General features: G+C 39.3%; 1 protein-coding gene across 7 annotated transcripts in view; it reads right to left on the reverse strand.

Moving 5' to 3' along the window:
* Positions 1 to 11,913: 11,913 nt before the first annotated feature.
* Positions 11,914 to 26,286, reverse strand: part of BCL11B (BAF chromatin remodeling complex subunit BCL11B) — a 103,256-nt gene continuing 88,883 nt past the window's right edge. For all 7 annotated transcript variants that reach the window (XM_007064949.4, XM_007064951.4, XM_007064952.4 and 4 more), the window contains one exon: positions 11,914 to 19,001. In XM_007064949.4, the coding sequence (XP_007065011.1) occupies positions 16,990 to 19,001 (2,012 nt within the window). In that variant the 3' untranslated portion in view covers positions 11,914 to 16,989. The remainder of the gene's footprint in view (positions 19,002 to 26,286) is intronic.

The following is a 26,286-nucleotide window of genomic DNA, read 5'->3' on the forward strand; positions in this document are numbered from 1 at the left end:
CTTTGGGGCAAGGAATGCCCCTTCCCATGAGTTTGTAGAGTGCTCAGCACAATGGGGCCAACACTGAGACCTGTAGCTGCTACCACAATATAAACAGAATGAAACTCACCTATGATAATAAAGGGCATAAGTTTGGCTTTGCTGCAGGCCTCATAAATTGGGTAGTGCATGGTTACCCTGCCCCAGAAGCAAACTGGGAAGGAGCTAGTATCTGAGAGATCCACAGTCTGCCTCCAAGTTTCCTGCCATGCTTTGTGGAGGGGTAGGACCCTATATCAGCCCTAGATTTGGTGCAGCCCAATTCGCTAGTGCATCAGCACAGCTGCGCTGAATGCTGTGCTGACGGCATGGAGACAAAGCTTTTCCCAATCCCTGCCCCTTCCATCCACATTTGTGGGCAAGGGATAGAACAGCCCCACAAAAGCTGCTTCCCTCCTTCCCTTGCAATATCCATGGTATGGGTAGCCAGCACAGGAGAGTAAGGTGATTCCCCTGCCAGAGTGTGCAGGACAGGCCACAATCAGGTCCCAAATACAGATGTAATACTATACCTAGATTCATGGCTCTTGGCACAGGGAGGTACAAATTGCTCTTTCCTGCACCAGTGAGGCCCAGAAGAGATTCTCCCCCAGGGAAGGGCAGGCAATGCTTCCTAGGTCACCCTCTCCGGGGGTTCAGCTTTCATTTCTGCCAGGGGCTCTGAGTAGATGCACTGAATCATATCAACCTCTTCCCCCTTTCAGGCTGTGCTAGCCCCCTACCATTGCCCTGTGCAGAGGAGATTGCAGCACTCTAGTACTGATAAATCTCCCCCTTCCCCAGCCCCATGGGGATTTTCCATCGTCAGGGCCCCTGGTTTACATCAACAGAAGTCAGTATAAAACAGCACTGATCTATCCCCTGGTGTGTATGTGTATGCCTCTGTGTGCATGCTGGAGGTTGAGTTAATAGAATGTGTTAAGGAAAAATGAGGAGGTGAGAGCAGGATAAATAGGATCATAAGTGTTGGAGATGAAAAAGACCTATTAGATGATTAAACCTGTTCCCCTGCCAGTGCAGGATATAGTCTCCTTATAGGGGATGTTTCAGATATGAAAGTGGGACTACATTTGATCCTGTCCTACAGACTCCATAATAAATAGAGAAAGTAGGCATATGTGTACAGAACGCGTATGGCTGTAGGTGGTGGCGTGGCAGCAAGGCTGGAGCAGAACGGCTGTGCCATGCACTTGGCATCAGTCTGAAATGGTTAACAATAAACAAACAGGATTTGGCTGTCAGCACTTTTAAAGGAACAAACACAAAAGGTGACTGCTTGGGCTGCAGTGACTATGCAAAGGACTTCACCTGGCCCTGGAATTCTGGGGTTGGGTTGGGTTGGGTTGGGTTGTGCTGAGCTGAGCTGAGCTCAGCTCAGCTCAGCTCAGATCAGCTCAGATCAGCTCCCAGGCTCACTCAGCTCCACCCTTCAGCCAATTTCCAAAGCAGGCAAGCCTTCTTAACTGACCAGCTGGCTCCCTATTGGTCAGTCTCTCCTGACCCTTCTAGGCCTCTGGAGCAGTAAATCTTGTTGGTAGCCTATCCTGAGCGGGTTTACCTTATTCAGAAGGCATGTCAGAGCACCGACACCTCTAGCAGGGACAGAGAAGGCCTGATAGACCCCGTCACTGAAGACATGAAGGATTTATTTCCATGCACGTCTGATAATTTTCAATTCCTGTACACACCCTTCCCAGAAAGGTGAGGAAGGACTGTAGAATCCATGTAGTGGCACATTATCCAGCACCACCTATCCCCACCTGGTTTATTAACACCTTCTACTCATTGCTGAGCATGATCTGCCATGCCACATGGGAGCAAGTACCCACTGACAATTTTTAAATGAACTAAGCAAAAAAGATACACATCATCACAGCCAAATAAGGCAGACACAAAAGTATGAAAACATCCATTGTATTTAGAAACACACCTGATACAGAGTGTCGGTGGGATGGTGTATGTGGGGGAGGATGTACTCTTAAGGCACGTCTAGACAGCCCGCGACAGCGAGCCTCCCAGCCTGGGTTGATAGACTCAGGCTAGCAGGGCTCCTGCTAGCACTCTAAAAATAGCTGTTTAGACAGCGCATTGAGGTCCCACCCTTGTCTTTTGGTAGGGTTTTGTTTCTCTATATCGCTATTGAGATTTCAACTCTCTTAGGCTGGGATTTTCAAAGGAGTACAAGGAGTTAGGCACCCAATTCCAATTGCAATTAAATGGGTGTGGAGCGTCAAGTCTCTTTACTCTCTTTTTAAAATCCCTGGTTTAAGTGTTAAGTGTTTTGGTTTGTTTGTTTTTTTTAGAATCATAGAATATCAGGGTTGGGAGGGACCTCAGGAGGTCATCTAGTCCAACCCCCTGCTCAAAGCAGGACTAAATCATCCCATCCCCAACTAAATCATCCCAGCCAGGGCTTTGTCAAGCCTTACCTTAAAAATATCTAAGGAAGGAGATTCCACCACCTCCCTAGGTAAACCTCCATAGGTTTCTTTTTTTTTTTTATGGGTCATTCCTGTTTTGGAAGAAACTAAGATCAATTGTCTTTTTGAATGTGACTGATGACACAGACCATAGCCTTTATCCCATGTCCCAAGTCATCTGCATTACAGCTGGGACATGCCCACTAAGTGGTTTGGAAGAGGGGCAGTCTCCTCCCCAAAGAAGTGCTCTTCTTGTCCCAGTTGAGATATTATGTGTTGGTGTCCACTTTTGTTTTGCAAGAGCAGCAGTGCCTACCTGCCCTATTTGCAATTACATTAGCTAACTGCCTCTTATCAATATTTGTATATTGAAGCAATTGGGCTAAATCCTCCTGATCTTGCTTGCTGCTGACAGTAATGGAACTACTTGCTTAAGTAAGGCAAGCAGTATTTGGTTCTCAGAGGGAGTAATATACACCTGATTTGCACCAGCTGATGATTAGGTCCTATATAAAATGCATCCTAGTGCATCATCTTTAGCGCTTGAGGCAGTGACCTTCCTTCCATGGACAAATTCTTTGCTACCCCAGATACTTAAGTCTTCAAAGAGTCATTGGAGGCAGCTGTTACTTGCACATCAGGATGAGCAGATCATTCTGATGGAGTTTGGACACCCATTTCTCATTGATCCAAGCTGTTCCTGTCACTGCTTACTGATGAAGGCTGCTCATTGTGGCCTTGGTGTCTTGTGTGTTGAATATAGATGGCATAAGAAGTTAAGTGCACTTCTCCTTACATGCAGACAAACAGTATCCTATGCCTGGAATCCACATTCATATACCCCATTGGTTCATCTCTACTTGAGGCACTTGGAAAATTAGAGTTTGAAAGCTCACTGCACAGAATGCCTTGAATGTGCAGGAAGAACCTCCAATGAACTACAATAGAAACCATTGCTAGTAGACATAAACTAAAGCAAAAAGACACTTTATATTTACATGTATAGGTTGCTCCAGTAGTCTTCTGTGTGTGGAGGATGTAGTTCAGTTGTTCCTAAACTCCCTAGACAAGGAGTTGTAATGGCAGAGGGCCAGATTTTTAAAGGCATTTATGCTAACTTCCACTGAGATCCATGGGAATTTAATTGCCTAAGTATCTTTAAAAATCTGGACAAGAACACCCAGACCCAAGGGTCTGGAGTGCCTCATCATAACTAAGAAATTCCCCTCTAGGTGATTCACAGAGGGGCATTAACAGGCTTAGGAGAGGGCAAAGTCTGCTCTTGCTTGGCTAGAGGAAGAAATGACCACGGTGCTGTGCTTAGAAAAACGTGATGGGGAAGAAAAACAAGTTGCCTTTGCATTCAAAAATCACTCAGCATTTGAATTAAACGGTTGATGTGAAATCATGTCCTTGCATGCTGGTAACAAATAAAACACTATACCCTGCATTTTTAGAGCGGGGATAGGCATGTCACTTTCTCAGAGCCATGTGACCAGAGCCCTGCACATTAAGACAAGAACATACCTTTGGGTAAAAATTGCTTTGCAAATTACATTGGACTAAAATGACACGAAAGCTACATAATTCTGCAGTCTGATCATCCAGATGTATCACGGAAGTTCAAGCAGACAGCCAAAATCTGCCTGACAAACCTAGCACTGATGATTCGCCGCTGCTCCTTTGAGGGCAAACCTATTTGAGAAGCTGGACTCAGCCTGACAAAACAATGTAAGGAAACTTCAGACTGTCTTCAGAAACTTTGAAAGCTATTATACCAAATCAGTCCTTTGGAACAATCCATACAGGTTTCTCTGTCAGGTTTTAAAACATCCATAGATCTAGAATGAGTAGTACGACATCTTAAACTAACTATAGTTATTGGGTCATATCCTCCACTGGTGTAAATCAGGCTAACCCCATTGGATACAACAGAGCTCTGCTGATTTATGCCAGCTGAGGAGCTAATCTGTGTGTTTTGTTGTTATGCAGACTGAAATGAAAGGATCAGTTTTCCATAACTTGCTTGAGAGTATACTGGAAATCAGAGATGGGGAAGACCTACAGTACCCCAACCTTAAATGTGAAACCTTAAAAATCATAAGGCAAGCCACCAAAATCAAGAGATTGTCTTAAAATCATGAGACATTTTAAAATACATTTTGAGTACTTTTTATTTGCCATCTGTTTTTTTAGCCTTTAGAATGCACTTGGGTCATTTTCATGCTTTTGTACATAACCATAAGAGCTAAAATTTATTCTCTCAGATGTCTAAGGAGATTGGCCTAAAGTATTGATGTAGATCTGAACTTCCCCAAACACTTAAGGGGTTGATATCTGGTGTAGTTTTCAGTGCTTCTCGCTTCATGTAAAATTAAAAGAACACTGCTGAAATCTGGCCAAAAATTTAGATTTCTATTTTAGGGCTTCATCCTGCACTACTAAAATCAGTGGGAATTCTGCCATTGACTCTAATGAGAAGGCAATCAGGCCATTAGACACCAGTTCTGCAGTTGGCTCCATGTGGGCTCACAGTTCCACCTCTGTATCTTTCATTCCAGGATCAGGACACTAAGTAGCAAAACTTTGAAGTCTTTTATATCCATTGGAGATCTCTCTCTCTCTCTCTTTCTTTTTTTCTCTCTCTCCCCACTGGGCAAGACAGAGTGAAAGTAAATGGGACTTAGGCTCCTAAGTGTTTCAGACCTAGATTCTGAAAGATATTTAGGTGTCTAACTGCCATTGGGCTTCAGACACTTTGTAAATGGGACTTAGACTCCTAAATCAGTTAGCTGTTTTTGAAAATTGTATCCACCATCTAACAGGCTTGATTCACCAATTCTCCATCTGGTTACAAATCTCAGCTGAAACCTAGTGCTGTTAAGCAATTAAGAAAATTAATCACGATTAATCGCACTGTTAAACAATAAGAGAATACCATTTATTTAAATATTTTTGAATGTTTTCTACATTTTCAAATATATTGATTTCAATTACAACACAGAATATAAAGTGTACAGTGCTCACTTTATATTTATTTTTATAACAAATATTTGCACTGTAAAAAAAAGAGAAATAGTATTTTTCAATTCACCTAATACAAGTACTATAGTGCAATCAGTTTATCATGAACGTTGAACTTACAAATGTAGAATTAGATACAAAAAATAACTGCATTCAAAAATAAAATAATGTAAAACTTTAGAGCCTACAAGTCCACTCAGTCCTACTTCTTGTTCAGCCAATCGCTTAGCAAACAAGTTTGTTTACATTTGCAGGAGTTAATGCTGCCCACTTCTTATATACGTCACCTGAAAGTGAGAACAGATGTTCACATGGCATTGTTGTAGCCAGTGTTGCAGGATATTTACAAGCTAGATGCGGTAAAGATTCATATGTCCCTTCATGCTTCAATCACCATTCCAGAGGACATGGGTCCATGCTGATGACAAGTTCTGTTCGATAACGATCCAAAGCAGTGTGGACCGACAGATGTTCATTTTCATCATCTGAGTTAGATACCACCAGCAGAAGGTTGATTTCCTTTTTTGGTGGTTCGGCTTCTGTAGTTTCTGCATCTGGGTGTTGCTCTTTTAAGACTTCTGGAAGCATGCTCCACACCTCATCCCCTCAGATTTTGGAAGGCACTTCAGATTTTTAAACCTTGGGTCAAGTGCTGTAGCTATCTTTAGAAATCTCACATTGGTACTTTCTTTACATTTTGTCAAATCTGTAGTGAAAGTGTTCTTAAAACAACAACATGTGCTTGGTCATCATCCGAGACTGCTATAACATAAAGTATATGGCAGAATGCGGGTAAAATAGCAGGAGACATACAAGTCTCCCCCCGAGGAGTTCAGTCACAAATTTAATTAATGCATTATTTTTTAATGAGCATCATCAGCATAGAAGCATGTCCTCTGGAATAGTGGCTGAAGCATGAAGGGGTATACAAATGTTTAGCATACCTTGCATGTAAATACCTTGCAATGCTGGCTACAAAAGTGCCATGTGAACACCTGTTCTCATATCAGGTGACAGTGTAAATAAGAAGCAGGCAAGCATTATCTCCCGTAAATGTAAACAAACTTGTTTGTCTTAGCAAGTGGCTGAACAAGAAGTAGGACTGAGTGGATTTGTAGGCTCTAATGTTTTACATTGTTTTGTTTTTGAATGCAGTTATGTAACAAAAAAAAATTCTACATTTGTAAGTTGCACCTTCACGATAGAGATTGCACTACAGTACCTGTATGAGCTGAACTGAAAAAATACTATTTCTTTTATCATTTTTACTGTGCAAATATTTGTAATAAAAATGATAATATAAAGTGAGCACTGTACACTTTGTATTCTGTGTTGTATTGAAATCAATATATTTGAAAATGTAGAAGAACATCCACAAATATTTAATAAATTTCCATTGGTATTCCATTGTTTAACAGTACGATTAAAACTGCTATGAATCACGATTAATTTTTTTTAATTGAAATTTTTTGAGTTAATTGTATGAGTGAAATGCAATTAATCAGGTTTCAGAGTAGCAGCCTTGTTAGTCTGTATTCGCAAAAAGAAAAGGAGTACTAGTGGCACCTTAGAGATTAACCAATTTATTTGAGCATTAATTAATTAATTGATTGACAGCCTTACTGAAAACCATTTTCTCCTCTGCTTATATCTCAACATCTCCCTTCCTCTGCTCTTATTTTCCGATTGAACTCTGTCATTGTATTATTTCACTCTACAGATCATTTTGGGATAGTTTGCAAGAACAGTGCTTTGCTCAATAAAGTTAAATTGTGTTGCATTTGTAATAAAAATTCAAGGCATTTTCTGCAGAGTGCTTGTTTCTGGTTAGTTTGTTTTAGCCATCCTCACACTGGCAAAACTGCCATTGATATTAATATCATCTTCCCCTGGCTCTGCTGGTGGGATTGGCCTTGGTTCACAATGGGAGGCGTCATATAAAGAGTTTGCTCCCTTGGAGCAAGAGTTTGCCCCACTCCAGAAATGTGTCACCTCCCCAAGCCGTGGAGCTCTCACTAAATAGTGTTTGCTCTCTATGGTTTCCACAGTAGATAACCCACGCCACTGTGGCTTTTATGCTCCTACCTACTTTTAGTTGTTCCTCTGCATCACACAGCCGGGGAACTATGAGTTTCTAAATTTGGTAAAAGATACGGAAAAGAGGGTAATTTACATACACTTTTCACATAAACAAAAAAAGAAGAAGTGAAAGAGAAATATAAACTCCCCGCTCCCTTTTCCCCCAAAGGAATGAAATAATTATAGCAGCTTAATTATGTATTTTAATTACATGCACATTAGAAAAAACTATTTATAGAATTATGTCTTTAAGAAAAGAACAGAAGGGCAGCATTGCTATGTGTTTTACAGCGGCCCCTGAATATCAGATCAGGTGTTCAGAAATCACTACTTCCACTTCTTTTTCTAGGGCTGAATTTTTGTGTTAATTTCAGTTTATGTGCTGGCCAGATGATGAGTGAGTTGTGCAAAACCCAAGAGTAAACAAAAGACGTTATAACCAGCAACTAACTGTCTCATGGAAGATCTTCCCCATTGTAAGCTTGACATGTAAGTTTTGCAGGAAGGAATGTTTTACTTACACCACCACTATGCCTTATACCTGCACCCTAGTGGGAATCCCAGTTGACCATGTTCTGCTGGATCCTGTTTCTAGCTGGTAACTAGGTTCTGGAGCTGAGAAACAGGACTATTAGTCTACTGGTTCCAAATTTCTGCTTGCTGGGCTACTGTTTCTCCCAGTAGAAATCAACAGCTGAAGGATTTTGATGGTGTCCGCAGGACAGTTCAGTAGGAATGGATTTACATCCTTAAAATCATTGTGCAAACTAAGGTTTCTCTATGGGGTTTCAAATACATACATAGAGATTCACCACTGCATTATTCAATTATAATCAATTTCAGTGGAGTTACAGCAGCATAAAATTGGATAACACAGGAATGAACCAGGGCCACAATGTGTGGACTAGAATCTGATCTCAGTTGCACAACTGTAAATCAGGAGTAACTCAAGTGATCTCAGTATTTTAGATTTTCATCAGTGTACCAGAGATCTGAATCTGATTTTATATTTTAATAATATTATATTTTATACACGCAAACACAAACACCACTACCCCACACACACAGTACAGCACGGGGTTAACTGATAAACAATAATTCTCAATGGTAAAACCTTTTTTTAAAGAGCACTGTATATATTTTTGAAGTTATTTTAATTGATTGCCACTCTGTGTAGATCTATGTATCACGACACTATGATTGCTTTCCTTCTCATTTTCATTAGCTTTGATGTGCTCTGATATACCAGTGACTTCAACCTTAATCAGTGCTGTAGCTTGCCAGCTCCACAAGAAAATATCTAAATGGTCTTAACTTGCTGCAGGAGATAGTCTCAAGTATCTAGGCATGTACACACACACACACACACACCTCTAAACTGTGTGAAGAAAAGGAAATCTGTACTGGGTATTTCATCTTTATGTAGCATACTTGCCCCTTGATGAGCAATTGATTGGAAAGCATAATTAGAACTGTCTTTTCCTGAACTAGTTTTCATCCCAAAGCCCTGATCCACCTAAGCACTTAAAAATGTGCATTACTTCGACCAACAGAGTAGTCCCATATTGTAACTTTTCATGATAAAACCTACAGGAAGAGTGACAGGGACAGAATAGGTTCACACTTTTTTTTAACAACCCTATATTTTTAGAATTAAAATATGAAATGATGTTTTATCCTATTCCGCCTATAGTAACATCTAGGAAATGTATTGTAGGGAACAATCTTGCATTTGGTAAGGGATGGACGAAACGAACGAATAGGTCTTTTCCATCTCTAACGTGTGATCCTTTCCAGGAAAGAATATCTGACAGAAAATGGAATACATGTTGTCATTGAATAACTAAAGGTCAGTGTTTAGCTGAGCTGGGAGAATAATTCATAGCAAATCATCCACCAGACAAATATTGCCTCTTTTTTTGTTTTACAAATTGATCAAATTTTCTCAAATGTATCTGTTATTCAGAATTATTTCTGCAACAAATTCTTGGTCTGTTCACAAATCTCTCATTGTGAGTGCTCAATCTTCAAGCTATTTTGGCGGGACACATAGATCATATGTACATTTCTTTTCCCTGACTGGCCTTAGAATGCAATGCAACCCTTAGAATCCGCTTTATGGTGTGAATACTAGTTATTATATTTTCTGCTAATATTCTGCAATATGGCCCTAAAATTTATGTAAATTTCTTGCCAGTAAACTCACTGGCTCAGATTCTGATCTCATATATATTTATGTAAATCAGGAGTAAGCCTATTAAATCCATAAAGCTATACTGGTCTCAAATTAATATAAGTAAGAATCAGGCCCTTCAAAATTAAATTGGTTGATAACCTCATGTTCCTTTATTACAATAATGCTAAGGAAGAGGTAATTTAAAGGGATTCTGAAAAGAAAAAATGAGTTAAAAGATTTTTAAGTTTAAAATACTTTTTGGTTCATTGCGTATCAGACATTGAATACTAGGGTCCTGAGTCTGATTTCACAACAGTTTTACTAAACCAGTGTAACTCCACTGATTTCAATAGAATTCTTCCTGATTTATACCCATGCACAAGAAAAATCAGAATACGGATCAAAGCTTGGCAAATACTGCAAAAACATTCCACAAATATTCATTTGAATTTGTGAACATGTTTGCTTTGCTAGTATTTGTTGTTTCGCTTTTCATTAATAGTCTAACAAATGGGCCTGATTCTGATCTTTCATTCACACCAGCGAATCTGAGGAGTTGCTCTGTTTAAGTCAATAAAGATACAAAGTGGTATAAAACAGTAGTAAGTGAGATCAGAATCAGGCCTTATTGTTTAGGGAAAATGCACAGTGAAATGAAAAATATATGAAACTTAAAAATAAAATACAGTGTCCTTTAAAAGAATTCTTCTGTTGCAGAGTGCCTTTAAAATGTACCTTACTTGGCATTTTGGAAATTGTAAGAGCATGAACTTTAATTCAATTTAATTGTCAAAGAGCCTGATTCTCATCTCACACTACCATAACAGTTAGAATAGTCTAACTATTACATCAGTCGAGCCCCGATTCAGCAAAACACGTAAGCACACCCATAACTTCAATAGGTTTCAGAGTAACAGCCGTGTTAGTCTGTATTTGCAAAAAGAAAAGGAGTACTTGTGGCACCTTAGAGACTAACCAATTATTTGAGCATAAGCTTTCGTGAGATGAAGTGAGCTGTAGCTCACGAAAGCTTATGCTCAAATAAATTGGTTAGTCTCTAAGGTGCCACAAGTACTCCTTTTCTTTTTGCGGATAACTTCAATAGATTCATAGATATTAAGGGCACAAGGGACCATTAGATCATCTAAACTGACCTCCTCTATATTCCAGGCCATTAAATTTCACCCATTTACACCTGTATTGAGCCCAGTAACCTGTATTTGACCAAAGCATAATTTAAGCATGAGTAGTCCTACTGAAGACAAGGAGATTACTCACAAGCTTAGAAATATGGCGCCTACCTACATATTTTGCTATATCAGGACCTAAGTGAGTTAAGAATCTGGCCCTCAAAGCTTCACAAATAAATCTTGAATTGTCTAATAGCAGTTTTGTATACAATTATCCCAGTCAAGGTTTTCTTACAGTTGTTAAAAGTGTTAGCTTGATAGGGAAGAAGAGGCTGGTGGATTCTGTTGAGCTATTATTGTCTCCATCCTTACAACACTCCACAAACTGAGCCTTATTCCGCCTTTAGATGCATATAAGTAACTCCCCCTGCACTCAGTCAGAAGGGCAAATGTGTATCTAAAGGTAAATTTTGGTGTATGTAAAATATTGCTTGGAAGCCCATACTGCGTGGGCAAATTCTGCTCTCAGTTAAGTCAATGAATGGTGTTATTCCATATTTACATCAGAGAACAGAGGCCCTGATCCAGTAAAGCCCCTAACAACCTTTAACCACTGGGACTGCTCACCTGCTGAAAGTGAAGTATATCCTTAAGTATGTTGCTGGGTGGGGGCTTGAGTGCAAAGTTCAGCTCAGAAAAAACAGAAACAACCATGCTTACCTTCCAGTACTTAAAGCTACTTGTTCTGGGACATTTTAAGTGTTTAAAATATTGCTCCAGCTTGCATTGCTTAAGGCTCCAATTCAGGAAAGCCCTTAAGCACATGCCTTACTTTAAGTATACACTCAAGTCTCATTGGCTTTAGTGGGATTTAAGCACATGCTTAAAGTTAAACAAGTGCTAAAATGCCCTTCCTGAATAGGGATGCTTTCCTGAATTGATACCTAACTGAACTGATACAAAGATATTCCATAAGTCTAATGAACTATAATGATCCTCAGTTTTTCAGGTCCTCCCAAATTTAAAATAAACAGGAAAGACAAGATTTGGAGATCAAGTCAAATGTCCAATTTATTTTTATAACTTGAAACTGGAACAAACGTTGTTTTGAACGAGCGTACAAATGAAATGGTAGACACATGCTGAACTCAACATTGTGACAATAAGGGAAAAAAGAGGCCAAAAATCTTGTACAGAGAATAAAAGGAACAATAAATATTTCACTAAGCCATATTGAAATGACCTCCAGCCATCTCAACATTTTATCCATAATAAAAAAAAAGTGCTCGTTTTTTAAACAGAGCACAAATACCAAGCAATAATAAATAGTTCCAAACTTGTAGTAAAAGACAAAACCTCCAAGTAAACAACAAAAGCTCATACAATAAGTAATAGAAAAAGGTAATAAAAATATTTTGCCTTGCCGGTACAAATGCAAACAACTTAAATCAACATTACTTTGCTTTGCAGTTCTAAAATACAAAGAGCACCATAAAAATGAGTTTGCTTGTGATAAACAAAACCTTGGACTGTCTTGTACTCAGGACTGGGATGAAATGCTGATTTTTGACCCCTTTTTTTCATATAGATATTTTCCTTCCCAAAAATGAGATTACAGGCCCACTCCTGCTCCCACAGAAGTCAACTGAAGTTTTGCTGTTGACTTCAACGGAAACAGAAGCGGGCACTGGAAGTAATAAATTTCAACTTAATAAAATGTTAAACTGAATTGTGAATATAAATATGGCAGCATAATAGCTACTGTATGTCTATGTAATATTGTGCTTATGGCCTAGTAAAGTATGATTCTCCTAAACAGGAAGAAGAGGGTCTCCACTGTCACTACAGTCTGTAGAAACACATTCCTTGTGCTTTTTGGGTGACTTACCGTTGGTTTATGAATGATTTAAGTCACACGATTAGACAAATGCTGGTTTAACTACCTTAGTAAGAAACAATAGGACTAGTGGTGCTCCCAACAATTTGCTTTAAAATGAAAGTTGATGTTTTTTTTCTTTCAAGGAATTGGTCTTAGACTGGAAACCTAGGATTCAATGCTGATCTTCATTAGACTGGTGTGTATTCAGCGGTACTCCACTGAATTCCATGAGGTTACTCCAGATTTACACCATTGTAACAAAGATTAGAGTTTTCACTATAAAGTAGTATACACCTTTAAGGGGCCAGATTCCGATCTCAGTTACGCTGGTATAAATCAGGAGTAAATCTTATGAATTAATCCTGATTTACACCAGCATCACTGAAATCAAAACTTCACCAATAGGTAAATCTTAGGATAGGGTGTAGTCAAGCAAGAAGGCAACATCTGCAAGATAGCTGGGTCAAATTCTGCTCTCAGTTACAACCATGCCACCCCAATGGCTTCAACTGCATTGTACAGATGAAAGTGAAGGAAGAATTTGGCATGGTGTTTTTTTACCACCTTTTTCTGAAACAATGCAATTTCCTCCTTCTCTCCCACCTTAAAATATTCAATTGAATGTCATCGCCACTTCTGCTACCTGTCCCCATCCCAACCAAAAGAGAGAGAGAATAGAAAAGAGAAATCAAAAGGCACAGAATTTCATCCCAGTCCCTCAAACATTCAGAAATTTATGGAATGTACAGTTAGGAGTACAGCAGCAAAGCAGATAATAACATGGACTGGCAAGACCTGTACATGGAATAGGTCCTGTTCTGACAGGGAAAACGAAGGCTGTGCCTGGACCAATTTTACTTCAATCCAAATTACAATTGTACCAAGAGCAGGTCACTTTAGCTGTGTCAAAGCAGGTGTAACAGCTTTTAAAGAGTAAAATTACTTTATTCTGGAGGGCAGGAGTTAGGGAAGTGAGTGGGAGGCAGTGGTGGTAGAGAAGATGCTATAGACAGCTAATCATTTGCAAGGGGGAAAAAAATCTCCTCTCTCTCTCTCTAGAAGGGGAATCTGTGGAATGTTACTTCAAACATCTTTACAAAAACTGAATTTCCCTTAACATGAATAGGCAATAACCATTCAGCCTGGTTCACCCATACCTGGTAAAACCTTGATGCAAGGGGCCCAGGCAACTTTGAAGATATTAGAGCCCTGTGGGAACAGCACTTTTTTTTGTAGGCCATTTCTGACAAAAAAAAATATATATACAACTAAAATCATTTGTGAACAAAAAAAAAATAAAATAAAATGAAAAAAAGCACTTAATTATTTTGTTTTGTTTCTTTTACTTAAAGGTCGTCTAACAACCCCTCCCCCCCCCCTTTTTTTCCTGTACAATAAGGACTTAACATACAAATTTTTTTTTTGCAATATTTTATCCTGCCAAATTAAAAAAATATATTATTGGCAGCCTGTTTGTTTGTTTTTATTTTTATTTCCAAATTCACTAACAAAAAGGTACATTAAATCCCTTTAAAAGGACAAGCGTACAGTTAAAAAATTACAAGCTTCAGTAAAAATACAGCGAGTGCCTACATCATATGAATCAACCAATATCAATATCCATTCCAGAAGGGGGGGAGGGGGAAGAGAAAAATAGGTATAGGTCAGAAACGTGATTTTTTTCTGCAAAGCAATAACAATATTAAGCACTTTTTTCTACATACTTTTTCTACATGGTGTAGCAATCACCTTTTAATCCCCAAATACAAGTTTCTATACATTTTTGAAATAAAAATTCAACACCCAAGGCAGAAAAAATTTTACTAAAACTCAAGACTTTACAGTTACAGTGACAAGAACAAATTTATAGACCCACCATTTAAATTTTACTGCAACATTTTCAAGGAAAAAAGAAAAGGTTTTTTTTTTGTTGTTTTTTGTTTTTTTTTTGTTTTTTCTTTCTGGTTTTGTAAAATGCCCAAGCATTCTCCATTATTACAAATACTGGTCCACTTTTACAGTAATCAAGAAATTTTAATATATATAATATATACTAAAACCCCGTCACCAAAAGAAAACAATATACACATGGCCATCATGGCATTTTTTTAATAACCTATTAAGCAAACTTTGAAAAAAAAAAGATTGCTCAAACACACATACACACAATTTTTTTACCCTTGTATGTATTCAATACTGTAAACGTATTTTAAGACAGAGTGCACTAAATTTAACTTTTAAAAAAAATTAGCCATTGTTCCTGAATTGTTTTTTTCTCATTCAATGATAACTTGTAATTTGTGTCATATGAGTTTTAATTCAGCAGTAAATCATTTCCATTCCATTTCCTAAGCAGCGTTGTCCTGAAAAAAAAAAAAAGCTGAGAATAATTCAGCTAATGGATGTCCGAAGTTGTGCTGGGTATGCATCTTCATTTGATTGGGTCTTATGGCATTTTCATGTCCACTATCTTCAACCAGTAATTTTTTTAAGTAAATGTGGCTCTTTTTTTTCCCCTTAAAGAATGTACTTTTCTTGTTTTACTTTTTTAAAAGTCTTTTCATTTCACAAAAACGTTTTGCATTTGTCTCAAGAGACTCAGATAGGAAGATCAGTTTTCAAGGCACTCACGTCAAATTGAATGGCAGTAGAAAAACTGTCCAATAAATTATTTTTATTTTATTTTTCTTTATAGTGCCAGTATTGTGAATGCCATGCTTAGCAACACTGACACTTAATCTCAGCTGTTCCCTTACAGTTTAACCCACCTTTGGGCCAAGGAGAAGAATATGCTGTAATTTCTTGTTCAGAAGCCATTTTCTCTTAAACACAAACAAAAGTTTTAAAGTGCGGGTCAACATAATCAAAATGTCTAACCTTAATTGTCCACTCTTTGTTATCATTAGTCCTAATATGCTAAAAAATAAAACAATTGGAAAACAGAGCAGCTGCATTCTTTCCCTACAATGCTTTGCTCATATAGGGCTTGCTCCTGCTCCCAATTAAGTCAATGGGAAAACTCTCATTGACTTCAGTGGGAGCAGAATCAGGCCAATACAGGTATTATGATTAATTTTTCCCCTTCCTTACAATAACATTGTTGTGCATTATATGAGATAATCCTGATATTTTCTACTCGCCATCCAAATACCTTATAAATTCTATTCTATCAGATTGAGAAACTACCAATCAGCCCTAGTTACAATTGCCTTAATTACAGCGATTCTAGTTGCAGTATACTACTGAGCTAAGTAAGGGGTTTGTACATATATCCAAAACTCGGTTAGTTTTGTGTGTGTGTGTGTGTGTGGTAAACTAAAAGAATGGCATTTCGTTCATCCAAGGGTAGAGAAGATGCTAAAATACCTTAAAAGAGCTTTTATTACAACTATGAGGATTCTTTCGGTTATCTTAATTAATGAACCTGGAACAAGTGACAAAATGGCGGCATCTCAGTACATATCATTAATAACCCGAATAAACTATCTGATAATAATCCACAATTAAGAATGCTATTGCTTTGTTCAATGTAGCTGCCTTCAGAAAATACCTGCACCCATGTCTTTTTAGTTGACATAACTTTAATGTTGAAGTCTACATAGAAAAGGCCTCTATCTTTAGCGACATTGTCAGTGCTACATATCAGATCCAAATCCAAAAGAAAGTGCTAATTTTAAAGATTGTTATCCGCTGTACAATTTTATTTTCCCTAATCTCCAAGGTTATTTTACAAAAAAGGAAGAAGAAGAAGAAGAAAAGAAAGAATTCAGTTAAAATGTTGGCTTCTTCACAAGAAATTACACATGCTTAGCTTAAATTTCAACAAAGCAGCGGCCCCAAAATTATAATTTAAAAAGATATGCCTCTCCCCCTACAATGCAAGTAATCTCAGGCTACTACTGGGTAAAATTAAAAAGGGATACCCAACAAAATTTTAAAAGAAATTTAAACAGAAAGAATAAAAAAAAGTACCTGCACATGCCAAAAAATTACAAAAACCCAATAAATACAGAAATTATTGCACAGTTAAAAGGCTCCACAATTTTACTGCCTTAATCAACCCTCAGGTTTAATAGAACTTTGTAGACACAGGTTATATTTAAGTGCCAAGGTCTGGCACCTACTATAGTTATGCTAAGTTATGTTTACGGAGGCAAGTTAGGTCAGCTTTTCTCAGTTGGCAATAGTTAAACTGTACAAATTAAATGTTACCTAGACCCCTGATTTAACCCAGTGGGGGTCTTAGCTTCTTTCTGCCTGCTCAATTTTGACGTCATTTGTCAGCAAATGTTCTCCATGCCACTTTTTCATGTGTTTCTCCAGGGTGCTGTAAACACTGAAGGGCATCTGGCAAATGTCGCAGCGGTAGACCTCCTTCCCTATCTGGCCATGCGTTTTCATATGACGTGTCAGCTTACTGCTCTGGGCACATGCATAGTTGCAGAGCTCGCATTTGTAAGGCCGCTCTCCCGTGTGGCTCCGGCGGTGCACTGTTAAGTTGCTGCAGTTCTTAAAGACCTTGCCACAGTACTCGCATGTATCGCTCCTCCGCCCTTCCTTTGAACTGGGTCGACCGGGACCAGGTCCACTGATGTGGGGAGTGCTGCCTCCGCTCGCTGTCCCACTGCGCCCTGAGAGACCCCCATCCAGCATGTCACCTGGTGGAGTGGAGAAACGCAGGCTTCCATTCTCTGAAGAATGCTCAGAAGAAGTTGCAAAGGGGGATTGTCGGGAGTCTGTGAATCCTAGAAACGGATCCTTCATGAAGTGCCTTGATGCTGCATACCCTACCAGCCACTGGGAGTAAACATTTTCAGAAGGTATTATTGTTGCTGGTGGTAAGTCCAAATCTTTCTCTATTTTTATTCTTTTAGAAGAGTTGTTTAAACTAGGGCTCGTGATAGGTGTTGGCTTGCGAGGGAACAAGCCTGGGAAGGGTTCACCTGGGCCAAAGTTTCTTCCATTGACCGTCCCTTCCTCAGTGCGGTCAAGTTCTCCTGCCACTGAGTCTTCATCGCCTGTGTCTCTCTGACAGAGGTCTCGAGGACACAGGTCTCGCTGATCAGAAGACCTTTTCATGAAGCTACTCCTCTTCTGTTTTTCAGCTAGCATGTCATTGTATTGCTGGATGGCACCGAGACTTACATTCTCTATAACTTTTCCAAGGACAAGGGATTTTTCATCTGGTAGCGATTTGGAACCGTTCTCTCGGTTACGACTTAGCTCTGAGTCCATGCTGAAGCTTGACTCTGGCCTGCTCTCGTTTTCAAGCTCCTCTTCCTCCTCCTCTTCTTCTTCCTCTTCTTCATTGTCATGGCCCAGGGAGGGATCACTCTCATTCCTGAAATCTGTCTCACTGGATTTTAGTCCCTCTCCAGTGAGCTCACTTGTGCCTGGCTCAGGAGAACTTGTGGTGGAGAGTCCATCATCTGACCTGCCTGTCATGGAGCCAGCTTTGTGCATATGTGTTTTCATATGACGTTTTAGCTTGCTGGCCTGGGAGCAAGCATGATCACAGAGTTGACATTTGTAGGGCTTTTCTCCTGTATGACTGCGTCGGTGCACGATAAGATTACTCTGGAACTTGAATGTTTTCCCACAGAATTCACAGGACTTACTCTTTGCCTGAGGCTGCGGCGGCGTAGTGCTGCTTGGGGGCATTGGTGGCAATGGCGGGGTGCTCAAAAAAGGTGATTTAGGGCTAGGCTGAAAAGGATTCAACAAGCGATGCATAGGGTTGGTGCGATTCGGTGAGACTGGAGGAGGGGTAGAATTGTTTCCTGCCAGTTCTCGAAGCCTTCTGGAGAAATCCATCGCTGGGGACTCAATTGCCATGGGGTTTAAACGCATAACTCTGTCAAAGGCACTGGGATGCTGGGCAACTAACCCCATTTCTTCGGCACTAAGGCGATGTGGATCCAGATGATGACGAGGCGGTGGGCTGAACAGTGGAGGTGTGTTGGGGAGCCGACCCTCACCAAAGCCAGGGTGATCACGTAGGATGGGGCCCGTCATCCGCAAAAGACTAAAAGGGTTGTTGTCTCCAAGGAAATTCATCAGCGGGGACTGTGCAACAGTCTCTGGTCCCAGAGGAGGAGGGATGGTGATGCGTGGAGTAAGGGAACTGTTTGAAGGGCTGGTTTCCAGGTAGATGCGGAATCCATGTGTGTTCTGGGCATGCTGAAGCAAGAACCAAGCGCTATTAAAAGGCTGCTTGCATGTTGTGCAAATATAGCTTGAAGGCTCATCTTTACCTAAAAAAGAAAAACAGAGAGAACACTCAAAAAATAATACAGTGGAGAATATTTAAATACCATTGGCATGTACTTTATTTTGTTAACAGATTTAGTCCTTGGAATTTCTGAAAGGGGATTTAATTGCAATGTACTGATTGATATAACATGTTGCCCAGCGTATTTATTCATCCAACATTTTTATTCATTGAATATGTATGACATACATTACACATACTTGCCTTCTGTGTATATCTTTATATACTATATCATATAAAACCTTGATTTTTGGCATATAGGGATGAAACTCGCTTCACACATTTATTCCATGTAAAAATATTTGTTTCAAGGCATCTAATGCTATGTATAAAGTCAAAAGAAAATGTGATGTAGTAGGTAGATCTGTTTTATGGTACCTAAATAGGCTCTGGTATCATGTTCAGTCTTTAATTTTATATTTGTATACACTTTACTCAGCAGTCACCCCAGATCTTTGCTGTATTTAATGTATACATGCTTCAATCATGCTGTCCCCGAAAATTTTAAAGCAGTATGTGGGTATTTATCTGCACAAGTCCCATTAAAGTCAACAGGAGCTTGGAAAACGTATCCCTTTGACATTCTCTTTGCCAAAACACCAAGAAGCCACTCAAGTGAAATATCCGGTAATCAAAGCTAACAGAACAGTTGCAATTAACAGTAACAAATGTCGGGCAGTGCTTGAACTGGATCCCAAGAATTTCTGAGCCTGAGCCTGCCCTCCATCATAGAAATAGTAACCAGAGCCAAAAACATGGCTCTCTATTTGCCTTTCTAGCCTCCTTTAAACAACTGTATAAGGTGGGAAACATTCCTTTAACCCTGATTCAGTTTACATACAAGACAGGTGTAGACAAGTCTGCACTACAGTCATAATTTTACTATCTAAAATATTCCAACCCTGGACATAATATAAAATTTTTACCATCTTCAAAAACATGGTCTTTTCCCCTTTAGTGCTCCCGCAGCAGTCTAACCCCTATACATGCATACACACACGTCAGCTTGAAAATCATGCTTCAGGACATTTTTTTTTTAGAAGTGTGTCTTTGAAAGTAGCTACCTTTTATGGAAAAACTAAAATTGAATTTTTGGATTTCTTTCTATGACTTAATATATTCTGAGCAGTGATGGACCTAAACCAGAGCTCTGAACCCAAGTGCAATAAATTTTTTGAAGAACAGAACCAGGACTGAACTTCCTCTGTCTTGCCCTATGCATAATGAACTGAACCAAATCCCAGCTCATAACAACTGCAAAAGTTTGGCTCTGGATCTAAATTTTACAACCCACTTCCAGTTGTAGGTATTAGGTTATGCAGAAGCCTGTTGCTCAACCGTTATGCTTGAAATCAAAAGTGTTAATAGGTGAATCAACTGTACTATCAAAACTGCCTTTTTAAAGCTAAGTGACTCACAGGGTATGTCTACACTGCACTGAAGCACCCGTGGATGGCCTGTGTCAGCTGACTCTGGCTGCGGGGCTATAAAACTGTAGTGTAGACATTCGGGCTCGGATTGGAACCCAGGCTCTGGGACCCTCCCTTCTCATGTGGTCCCAGAGTCTGGGCTCCAGCCCGAGCCTGAACACCTACACTGCAATGTTATAGCCCTGCAGCCCAAACCCAGCGAGCCTTAGTTAACAGACACGGGCCAGCAGCAGGTGTTTAACTGCAGTTTAGACATGCCTATAGGGACCAAGAAAACTTAAGCCAAAACACACCATGAGAAGAATAACTGCCACTGATTCTATTCCACTGTTCTAAGCTTCCAGAAATGGCTGCTGATGAGGAAAGCTTAGACAGAGGGAAGATGGGGGATATCTATCTATCCACCTGTCTATCTGGCCTTATCATCATAGCATCTGAGTGCCTACAAAAAGGGAGAATAGAGAAAATTATATCTGATTCTACCACCCTGACTTACATAAATAGGCCTATTTTTAACTATATATTCATTAGATTATTTATGGGGGAGTAGTTCCTTACACCACGAGCACTGCTACTGATTTTAATAGCCTATTCATGTGAGTCAAGGTGGTAGAATCTGGCCCTTTACAAAAAAGAAACCTGGAGTGGAATACACTTTTGTCTGATTGACATGATCTTTTTCCACAGGTTCTTATTTTGTGCTCGGAGGGGAGATAACTAGGAGTAATATGCTAAACTTTTGTGATTAATCTGTAACAATAGCTATTGTAAATAAAAGTGCGGGGGCTATATTCTCCTTCTAACATGCATACAGAACTCCTATTGACATTAATAAGAGCTGCATGCACACACCAAATGGAGCAGATACAGTATCCTTTAAAATCTACTTAGCGATGAGGCAGTTATAGGGTTTTATGTCAACTCTGAAGTCGAAGCAACATTAAATGCTCCCATTATTACTTCAACTATTTAAATTTCTGTTTCTTATAGAAATATGATGAAAATGTCTAGACTTTTAACTTTTCTTGAACAGCAACATGTGTAGTATAAAAAGTGACAGAAATCACTGAAGCACACTGAAGTATATAACATATTCTGTCAAAAGCTTTTTTTAACAATATGTTTTACCTCAGCTCACCCTAGAATGGATTTTAATAAAGCCCTTTCTCAAGTGAGATCTAATAGCAAACGAAGTGCAGTGTCTTACAAGGTCATGTATCTTCAAAATAAAGAGTGCTCTGCATCCTTCACCTCCATTTTATCCACTCTAATTAATCGATTTATTACCCACAGCTGTTCGATTCTTTCATTTTTAAAAGTCACACTGTGCTTTATATTTTAAATTTTGTGTGCACGTGCACGTGTGTGTGTGTGTGTGTTCTTAAAAGCTTGCTCATCTAGTACAAGAACTGTCAAAATCCAAACAAAAACAAGAACAAAAAATTAGCTGTCGGTTAAAAAAAAAGTTTACTTCAGAAAACGCACATATGTAAGAAAAAGAATTCGTGGGCAGGCTGAGGATCAAGGCTAATCTAAAACTGAAATGGCTGATTAAAAAAATTAGCCTCAAAATGGCAGCTGGCTAGGAGCTTGCTACTACATGTTATATGAAGCTCAGATGTTTTGTTTTGTTCTCCAAAACTTCACCTCTGTGAAATTCAAGTGAGGAAAGTTCCTTCTCCCCGACTCCTTTTTAGTTTTCTTTCAAACAGAGCAAATTAGTGTTTATTGCTGAGACAAGATTTATGAGATATCAGTCATAACAGAAACAGTATTCTCTCTTTTTGTTTTATTTCGCTTTTATGCCCCTAAACTCTTCTGTTCAGGAGACCCCTACACAATGGCAAAACTGACTGCAGGCTACCTGGCTACCATGGCTCTGACAGCTTTTTCTTTTCTGTTTTTTAAACTTTCACAACCCTCAAAGGCTCTCCCTAGATGCCTCTTTTTTAAAAAATAAAATAAAATGTTCATTTCCATATTATCACTTCATGGTTATCTTGCCTAGAAGTTGCCCTGAGCAGTGTAGATGCTCACTTTTAAGTACAGAACAATGTCAAAAAGTCTTTGAAGATCCACTCCGAACATTTTATAGTCTAAAACTTGCTAAATATTTTAAACATGCCCAGGAACAGTCATGTATTTCTCAAAAATGATTTGTATATTTAATAATGCAGTGCACCTACACTGTAAAACCCTTTGTTATAAGGCTACTTTTGATAGATGGCATAGTCTCTTGCCCACTTCACTGAAGTTAAATAACCGCTTTATAACAACTTGCTACAGTGGCTATGCCATGCACTATCTCTTAAGCACATGCTTAGTTTTAAGCCACATGAGTAATCCCACTGAAGTCAATGACATTTAAGCATATGTTTAACTGCTTCATTGAATGGGCATGGGATTACTCATGTGCTTAAAGTTAAGCATATGCTATGTGCTTTATTGAATGGGGCCTGAATGAACACATTTCTAGAATGTGGGCATGACACGATCATCTTCAAGCAGACATTTCTGATTTCAATGTCTTTTGGGGGAGAGAAGGAGTGTTTGAGTTTATTTTATTATCCTTATTAATTGGTGGGTATTTATTTATGATGAGAAGATCAGTCCCCCATGCTGTAATTTATATGGTGGGATGAGAACCCAGAGCATAGGATGGGCACCTGTAGAAAGTAACATGACCGGGGACATATGTTTATAGATTCACAGATATATAGATTTTAAGGCCAAAAGGGACTGCTATGATCTCCAGTCTCATGTCATGCATAAAGCAGGCCACACAGTTCAGTGCTAGATGATATCTTTTAGAAGGACAGCCAATTTTTGATTTAAAGACTCCAAGTGATGCAGAATCTACCAAAACCCTTGGCAGTCTGTTCCAAATGTTGATTATCCCCAATATTAAAAAATTGTATCTTATTTCCAGTTTGAACTTTGCTGAGTTCAATTTCCAGCCACTGGATCTTGTTATGCCTTTGTCTGTTAAATTAAAGAGCTCTCTAGTATCAGATATCCCCTCCCCTGAGTAGGTAATTATAGACCGTGAATTTATTGAACACTTCTGTCTTTTCTGCATATTATAGCTAAAGGTGGTCTTTGCCAGAAATATTAACATTTGTTCCCTTCCTTGCTACGTGACTGATTACGTTTCATTCAAAATGTCAAAACAATAACAAGACTTTTTTTCTTTTTAATAAATGGTAAAAAACAGAGCTAAATTCAGTTTCCTTTCCCCCGCCCCACCCATAAAAGTCTGGTTTTATGTTGGGCACCTAGTAGACAGGTAGGTGAAGTAAATTTCACCCATCTGAACTTCTGCTTAATGCCTAGCTCAATGCTAGAGCAACTAGACTTTGTGGGTCAGCTGCTCCAATGCATTTGCATAATCATGGATCCCCTGACCGGCCATCTGCAGGCCTATTTGTGACCAATGCACAACTCTTTTTTGTGATGTAGAGGCCCTCCCCGTGCAATCAGTTCACACCCTCCCTATGTAGGCTCAACCTTGAGCCATCAGCAGCAGAGGTGAATTTCCCCCCAAAACGCCTTAAAATATTCTGTGCCATATTAAACAATAATCATAGTGTGATCAGAACTTGAGAGAATTCATTGTTTTCTGTTTGGGCTACAGAGACATTCTCTGCCTTACGAACCCTCTTCTCAGCAGGACTGAATAATTCCATTAGCTGTAACAAGAGAATAAACTCCCCCCTTTAATCAGCCACCCATGACCCTCACTAGGACTGTGGCATACACAAAGTTGGGTGCATATAACTACTGCTATTCTTTACCTCTAGCAATACATTCTAGGTAATGTTTCTGGTATGCTTTACAAAGTTATGACAGCAGCAATAAAAACATAAGGAATTTTAATGCTGCTTTACTGCAGCTTTAGAAGTTCAGGAAAAGTAGAAATTTGCAAGCTTTAAAGAAAGGACACCATTAAATGTAACACTCAGGAACAGACATGTATCCGGTTCCTACAATCATTCCACCAGTGTTACTCTTGCCCTCTGCCACTTGATTTTTTAATGAGCATTTAAATAATTACTCCTTCTTATTATGCTGGTTACTCTAATAATACCTATAAAGGTAGCGTAGATGCTCAATAAAAACACACCTTTAATTGAATTATTATTAAATTAAAATGCCATAATTGAAAGCACTGGTTTAACAAGTCTCCTTATAAGACCAGCTGATATTAAAGAGAAGGACATTAAACACTAAAAAGATTTAGTGTTTCATGGTGAACAAGATCTATGGGTACATAACGTTTGACAGAACATCGAGGCTGGGACCAAATCCTTCCCAGGATCCACAGTGGGAACCCTTGTTGCATCACCCACATGCCAGCTCTATGGAGCATTCCAAAGAGATCTGTGCTATGGATCCAAGAGCAAGATTTTGCCCCGGTGTCTTTTCTACCTGAAATAGTTTCACAAACTGTGCTATCCAAAATTAAGCTATCCAAAGCAAGCTAGAATATTTATCTACTTAATTCTTTGACCTCATCACCATAATATGTGAGCACCTCACAAACATTAATGAATTTCTTCCCACAATATCCCTGTGAGGTAAGGAAGTATTTTAATCTCTGTTTTCTAGAAGGGCAACTGAGGCACTGAGAGGTTTTTTCAATGTCCGTGACATGGTATGTGGGAAAGCCAAGACTTGGACCTAGATCTACAATTCCAAAGCACCACCAACCCAGTGCTTTAACCTGAACCCCAAATTTTTAAACAAAGACTGAACTACTGACTTTTACATTTCTTTAATAATAGCTCAGTTTGATGCCAGTGAAAGTTGATGAAATGACACAACCCCTAAATCTTCAGTCCATCCATAGACTACTAGTAGAGTGCATACTTCCCTACATAACCCACCCAATGTCAGCCTTGTTCTGAAGGGATGGCTTATTGGGTGTTACTAGACAATAGCCTTCATGTCCATTCAAATCTTGCATTGCCTATTGAGCACTGATGTTTCCTGTGAAACTGACACTTGTCTATTGAAAACAGGACTAAGACTATCAATGCATTTCACACAGACAACAAATCAGCCATCAGATGGCAGAAAATGTTGGACTCTTATGACTTAGATAGAATGTCTCCAGACCTGATTATTACTTTCCTGAACCACTCAGTTCCCAACTCAGATAAATATTCATTCCCTCTCCTGACTCACAACTAACCTACTTGCTTTGCTAAAGTCCACCTCAGAGCACATCAGAGTTAGCATTCTCCTGAGCCAGTAGCTGTCTTCAGTCATGTGACATCTTGGTTTAAGAGCAGGAGGACATGAATTCTGGGGTGTCACTGTCACAGGGTAGCCTCAACACCTGGGATTACATTGGCTGGCCTCGATAAGGCAAAGAGTGCCTGATAGACCACTCATCCCACTGCACCTAGGGATTTAAACAGGTGCCTGCTGGAAGGTCAGAGAGAAGGAATTGAAGGTAAAGGAGAAAGAGAGCAGAAATGAGTGTCCAAGGAGCCTCCTGGAATCTGGGGAGGGGGAATTTTGGAATGAGGTCAGGTGAAGGGAAGAATTGGGGATGGAGAAGGATCAAATTGATTTGGGAGGTGGGAGGGGAAATAATGGGAATTCATTCAGAAAGAAGGCAAGGCTGTTTGCTCTCCATCCCCATCCATGGCAGTCTCTTTATTTCAACTTCACGCCACACTTACCCTCCAACCTTCTATATCCTTGTCCTGTCCTCACCTCCCTTCCCTTCTATATCCCCTCTCCCTGCACTTGTCTTTTTCTTTCCATTAGTTTCCACCATCCTAATTAAATCCCTCCCCATAAAAAAATAAATGGAACTAACATGACATT

This window comes from Chelonia mydas, chromosome 6 (assembly GCF_015237465.2).
Source record: "Chelonia mydas isolate rCheMyd1 chromosome 6, rCheMyd1.pri.v2, whole genome shotgun sequence".
In the NCBI taxonomy this organism is placed as follows: domain Eukaryota; kingdom Metazoa; phylum Chordata; order Testudines; family Cheloniidae; genus Chelonia; species Chelonia mydas.